Raw genomic sequence first — 6,555 nt, 5'->3', positions numbered from 1 at the left:
CTATCTCTAGATTTCCAATGTGAGTGTGTGAATTTTTATTTTATTTATTTATTTTTTTTTTTTTTAGGACCCTACATAACTTCACCAGACACAGACACAGACACTAATCGTTACTTGATTTTAATCCGTGCGATTAGTTAACCAGGCTAGACCTGAGTTCTCACAAGATACACTGACCATAATAATAATAAGCCTAAACAGCACTTTAGACTCACAACATGACACACAACATACTGTAATATCTCCACCCTTAACTCAACCAACCACACAAACACAACTTCCTGAACAAACAAACGCAATAAATACAAGTAACGCAACACGCACTACAAAGACGCCCTCACCCACACGGCCTAGCACAGCTAAAAAACACAATACTCTTTCTTCTCAGAAACACACCACGTTATCACAACCCACTCGTACTCAACCCAAACGCAGCAACCTTAACAGCACTAGAGGCTCACAAAATACCGTATTGTCTCCACCAATAATCCAAGCAACAACACAAATACAACCTCAAGAACAAAGAAACACCATAAATACAAGTAACGCAACTTGCACTACAAAGACAGGTCCACCCAATAAAGTTACACGTCCTAGCACAGTTAAAAAACGCAATACTCCTTCTTCACAGAAACACACCACATTATCACAACCCACTCGTATTCAACCGAAACGCGAAAACCTTAACAGAACTACACGCTCACAACATACTGTAATATCTCCACCAAAAACCCAAGCAACAACACAAATACAACCTCAAGAACAAAGAAACACAATAAATACAAGTAACGCAACATGCACTACAAAGACAGGTCCACCCAATAAAGTTACACGCCCTAGCACAGTTAAAAAACACAAAACTCCTTCCCACAAACACACCACGTTATCACAACCCACTCGTATTCAACCCAAACGCAAAGCCAAAGAAACACTTACACAATAAACTCTATTTAATAAAATTACAGGAATTATTATAATGATATTTTTGTTTTGTTTTCTTCTTTCCTGATAGCGTTGACTATTGTGGCCATTAATAGCTATGTTGGTAAGTATGAATTACATATACTATCCCTAGATTTCCAATGTGAGTGTGCGAATATTTATTTTATTTTTTATTTTTTTATTTTTCTTTAGAACCCTACATAACTTCACCAGACACAGACACTAATCGTTACTTGATTTTAATCCGTGCGATTAGTTAACCAGGCTAGACCTGAGTTCTCACAAGAAACACCGACCATAATAATAATAGAGTCACGAGATTAAAATAACAAGTTAAAAAAGTAATCGTAAACGATTTACAAAAAGCGCATTTCCACTTGCATTCATTTCCAATTTGTAAGATGCAACTTCTGTTAAAATCGTAAAAATCCGACCAAAAATTTATTTTTTATTTATTTATTTATTATCCAACTTTGACGTGCTACTACAATTTCAATTTATAAGAAGAATTACATTTCAATGCTTTCGTAAATAAGAAAGTTGGCACTGCGCATGCGCAAACCTAAATTTTGAAACTCATGTTAGATTTTCCTTTATTCCAAATGCCTATGTATCAAATTTCATTTAAATGCTTTTATAAATAAAAAAGTTTGCAATTCGGTTTATAAATGGTCGAGATGCGAATAGGGCACTGTGAATTTTGAATCGATTCGACTCAACTTTTGGCATTGCGTATTATGTCTTAGCCCATAATGAATTTCATGCAATTCAGTTCATAACTAACGGAGATGTCAAAGCGATCGGGCATTTCTAAACAAAGTTATGGTTCACACGGACAGATAGATGGACAGACAGACAAAGGAACAGACGGACAGACCAACACACAGCAATACAAAATTATAAATGATCTCTAGGATCATTAATAAACGGCAAACCATATTCATCGAATTCACGTGCACATACAGTCTCAAGAAAACGTAGCAATACCAGTGTAAGTGATATATTAAACGACGCCCTTGAACAAAATACACAAAAGCATAGGGAATACTTAACAGAAAAGAGAAGTTTAATGATTTACTTGAAAGTTATTAACAATTTTACAAAAATGATTATACAGGGTGTAGCACCTAAGATCCCTCGGATCATAACTCCTTTACCAAAAAAGATACCGAAGAAAGTCTTGGCACAAAACTGTACACAATTACCGCCGGCATGTTTCTAAAATATTTTTGATCACCAGGGGCGTGCTGTGTTTCAGTGGCGTATCAAACTTGCATTTTTTAAATGGAACACCCCATATTTTATTACTGATTTGGAGAGTACTTGAAAAGTACTTATTTTTTTATGTAACATGCAGCTGGGTCAAAGATTTTAAAAAACGTCGCTCGAATTTTCTCAAAAATGCTCGCGAGTATCGAGTTGTTTTAACTAATTTAAGAGCAAATTTTATAAACCTTTAGACATAGTTTCAGATTTGCAGAAATATGTACCTTAAGTGCTTCATTTTACATTCCCTCTAATGGGACTTTACCTTGTTTTCACTTATAATTGCACAGAGGTTTGTATTTTTCCTACGACTTTCATTGAAAATGACATATGTCGTACAATTATGTTTACTTGAAAATTGACAATTTCGCTCACTTATGGCAAAATGTAACGGAAAACAAAACGCACCCGTGTGATTTGCTTTCTCATAAGATTGACCATATAGTAGAAAGCAAATCGCATGTTACGTTTTGCTTTCGTAGTAGTCTAATCTTCTTGTAACATCAACGTAGTAGGCGTACGTCAAACTCTAAAATTACGATTAGTTTATTCTTGAGTTTATTCCCTTGTGCTACACATTTAATTCCTTACTTATTTTTAATGGCGAAAAGTGATTCTTCCATGGATGTAGAGTGTACTCCACCCAACATCAGGGAAGAGGCAAAATCCACTACACTCGAATTACTACCAACTAAATTGCGGCCGATATGAAAAGTAGCGTACGTCTAATAATATTAGTAAATTTCTTGCAGAAGCTCCAAACGACAAGTACCTACCTCTTTAGTCTTTGCTAAAGTAATTATAACAATAGTTCGTTAAAGAGAAATTGAATCTATTTCGTATTTTTAGATAGTTTTAGTAGTTGGTTCGAAATAAAATAACTTTTGTTTCATTATGTAAGTAGATTTTTGGTTGTATGGAGAGTCGTAGGAAAAATAGTGTACATGACTCGTTTGAAAGCCACTTTTCACACTCGTGTGAAAAGTATCGCTTTCAACACTCGTTACGTAATATACTATACCGAGTAAATTTTGGTTGTTTAGGTAATGAAAATCTGTTGCCTAGCAATTAGACGAGAAAAACTGTCAACTAATAAACATGCGACACCGAAGGTGGGGCATTTTTAGGATGACAGTTCTTCGAGTGCAATTGCTAAAAGGAAACAGATTTGAATTGCCACAACACAAATTTACTCGGTTTCAATACAAACCTCGAGTCGAGCCTCGAGTGTAATTCGGCAGGACAATTTAACGAACAAGAAATTCCCCAAATCAATCACTGACAAATGTCAAACTAGTCATATGGGAACGGATAATGCGATAATTAGGTAGAAAATGAATAAGTGAAAAAACCAGTGCATTTGTCACAGGAAAAGTTGCAAGTAACTTTTGCCGCTGTCAAGTAGACAATTGCACTGCGGATTATGTGATTTTTTATGCATGTGTTAAATCGTCAATGCAAAAAATAAACTTTCAAACCTTAATATCTCAGAATTACTTTTTTGTGACTAAGGCTATTGTATTTAATTAGAGTTAAAATCTAAAAGAGCTTTTATTTTATGTTCTGAGCATTCTATTAGGTGGTCCTTGAGACCATTGACCGCCCTAGACACAGCTCGCTCCCCAGGTAGTTTGAGTAACCCTCTATACATTTTCAAGTGTAAACGAGTCAATAAACTGTTATGACTACTTACTGTTGCCTTGGTCATAATTTTCCAAATCGAATTCATCATCCATATTCATTCGTGCCCCTTCTTCATTATTGGCAGCTTCGGACGCCCTACAACAGTTTAATGTTAATTACAGTTCCGATTTTATTGAGACCTACTGAAGATCTGCCTTCGTTTGGTTTATCAAACGAACTAATTCCTGCTTATTTAAGCGTACCTATAATTTACGATATTAGCTTTTTAGAACATCGAATTCAGAAGCAACTTTACTTTTTCAGGTAGACCTTTGGCTACTCCCTTTTTCACCCATTTCACGCATGATATGAAGTTAATTCGACCAGGTTTAGGTTCTTCCTCCATGTTTGCAATATTTTATTAAAGAAACCAACGTAAAATTTGAAATCGCACATGCATTATTAAAGGTTATGTTATGATTCGACAAATTTATACAGAGTGTTTCACAAATAATTATACAGTAAGGCCATTGTTTTTGCCATTGTTTATTCTGTAGTTGTTCTACTAAGTTCCGATCTGATTATTCGATTGGTTTGTATATGTCGTAGTCTTTTAATGAAATCCGTCATTTCACGAAACGCCTAGTCATTTATATGAAACTGTGGCACAGTGTACTTTCCAGGACCAAGCGATTGGATTCCCTTCCCATTCGAGATCGATAAATGGTATCCCTTATCGATCTAGAAGCGGAAGGAAAAATACCCCACACGTACAAATTTTCAGCGTTTCACTCAATGACTAGGCTTCGGACTAGGCTTTTCGTGAAATGACAGATTTCACTAAAAGACTACGACATATATATTATAATTTAAAGGATCTCTGCCATAACCCAGTCAAATTACTTATTTACATAGATCCAATTAATTACATTTAACAGGAAAGGCAATAATATATCCCTGTAGGCTGCTATGAGAATTTAAATTACGCGCACTCTTATCAGAGATGGAATGTTAAATCATAATTATAAAAAGTTTGCTATCAATCTAATTTGTGATTTGTGGTGTACCTTTGCATGGTCAAGGGGGCATATTTTTTTAATGGCACTCCTTCCGTAAATACCGGAAGTTATCGCCATTGCGGTTTTATAAAAAATAGAAACATACCATTTTCTATTTTTTTGTAAATGCGCCATTTTATTCCGAATTCAACGCATTTAAGATTTGCTAACACGGTTTTTGACATACGTCAATTTTTCTCTAAACATTTGGAGATGCAAAGGTCCATTCCAAAATTCATATATCTTAAACGGTACCATTCGAGATAAGTGAGTGCTCTTTGATTGCGATTCGCTAATCTTTAAAGTCTAAGGAATTTTTTGAGTGGCGTTATTAGGCGTGGAAGGCTTTGGAAACAATCGTTCCATTTGAAATGTTATTCAAATCCCATAACTCAGGAGTCATGGGCGATCAAAAATTATTGGCGGTCTAGTCGCCTTTGAAAGTTCAAGTTAAGTACGATTTCCAACAAAAATTCCAAAGGTGGCTGAACAGCAACTCATTTTTGATTGCATAATAGTCATTAACGCTCTGGGATAATTTCCATAAAGCAAACAGCATCTGCTGATTTGGGAGCTTCAGTAAAGATGCACAACAGAGCACAGAAATTGGTCAATTATTTTTGGGCTAATGGGTATAGTTAAGTGAACGGGCCGCTGGATCTTCCTGCACAAACATATTTAAGGTTCTCCAAAGTTAGGGACGAGGTTACATGATGGGGGGGGGGGCGCTATCCTCGAGCGTGTAATACTAACCTAAAGATTTTTCAGTTTTTTCCTGTCTTCTTCATCTTCTACAGTTTTGGCGTGGCGGAATTTTTTTTTCCTAGGGGCGAAATTAGCCACCTTTTGCAAGGCGCCCTAAAGATTCTTAGAGCTCTAATCGTGGTCTCTCTTTCTCGGGTCGCCAAGCTATGAGAAGTGCCCAAAAATTGAGTACTATTTTGTGGCGAGGTTTTATCGAAATCCACCAAAATGCGAATTACGAGTGAACTGGACGTCGGAACTGGGTAGTGGCAAAGGGTATATATGTGGTAGCCCCCGATCAGATCTTACTGATGGTGGAGTCAAAACTTTAAACCCGAATTGCGGGTGAGTAGGACGTCGGAGGTGGTTACCGACAAAGGGGAATATGGTAACCCCCGACGAGATCTTACTGATGGTGGAGTCAAAACTTCAAAAGTTCAAACGCGAATTACGTGTGCACGGGATGTCGGAAGCGGCTACCGATAAAGGGAATATGGTAGCCTTCAACAAGATCTTATTGATTTGATGGTAGAGTCAAAACTGGCTAATGGAATACTGATCTGCCACACAAAAATGCACTGCTAAAGTCCTATCGATCTCACACGAGGACTTTGATCAATTTCTTATTTCATTTGGTGATGCTTTATAATATGTAGTAATGTATGGTACCTACCTAGACATATCAACACTCTAAATTCATAAGCCGATAACAATAATAAAATTTCTGAAGGAACAAGGAAAGGTAGACTGACGGTTAGGCTCAAGGATTCCCTATAAAAAAATATGGCAGTTCAAAAGATTTCCAGGATGGTGAAAGTGAATAGTCGATTCATCGAAATTTCGAATGCAACCACAAGCTTGATGTTTGCCGCTTTGCGTGCACAACTCTGCGCAAGCGCAACCGCTTTTTGGTCAGGTGATC

General features: G+C 36.6%; 1 protein-coding gene across 1 annotated transcript; it reads right to left on the bottom strand.

Annotated features, from left to right (window-relative positions):
* Positions 1 to 3,877: 3,877 nt before the first annotated feature.
* Positions 3,878 to 4,339, bottom strand: LOC116169309 (periodic tryptophan protein 1 homolog). The gene is made up of 3 exons (XM_031485372.1): positions 4,148 to 4,339; positions 4,036 to 4,094; positions 3,878 to 3,987 (listed from the first exon to the last, which is right to left on the bottom strand). Exons 1-3 carry the CDS (start codon positions 4,235 to 4,237, stop codon positions 3,894 to 3,896), a joined length of 243 nt encoding a protein of 80 aa, XP_031341232.1. The 5' UTR covers positions 4,238 to 4,339; the 3' UTR covers positions 3,878 to 3,893.
* Between the last annotated feature and the right edge of the window lie 2,216 nt (positions 4,340 to 6,555).

This window comes from Photinus pyralis, unplaced genomic scaffold, assembly GCF_008802855.1.
Source record: "Photinus pyralis isolate 1611_PpyrPB1 unplaced genomic scaffold, Ppyr1.3 Ppyr1.4_LG4, whole genome shotgun sequence".
NCBI classification, from domain to species: Eukaryota; Metazoa; Arthropoda; class Insecta; order Coleoptera; family Lampyridae; genus Photinus; species Photinus pyralis.
The sequence above is the reverse complement of the archived record's forward strand: the minus strand, read 5'-3'. Positions and strand labels throughout refer to the sequence as shown.

Excerpts from the sequence above, each read along its gene's own strand:
- LOC116169309 (XM_031485372.1), bottom strand. The coding sequence starts at position 4,237 with ATGGAGGAAGAACCTAAACCTGGTCGAATTAACTTCATATCATGCGTG. Across the intron at positions 4,095-4,147 it reads CCAAAGGTCTACCTGAAAAA|GTACGCTTAAATAAGCAGGA; the intron begins GTAAAGTTGCTT and ends CGTAAATTATAG. Across the intron at positions 3,988-4,035 it reads CAAACGAAGGCAGATCTTCA|GGCGTCCGAAGCTGCCAATA; the intron begins GTAGGTCTCAAT and ends AAACTGTTGTAG.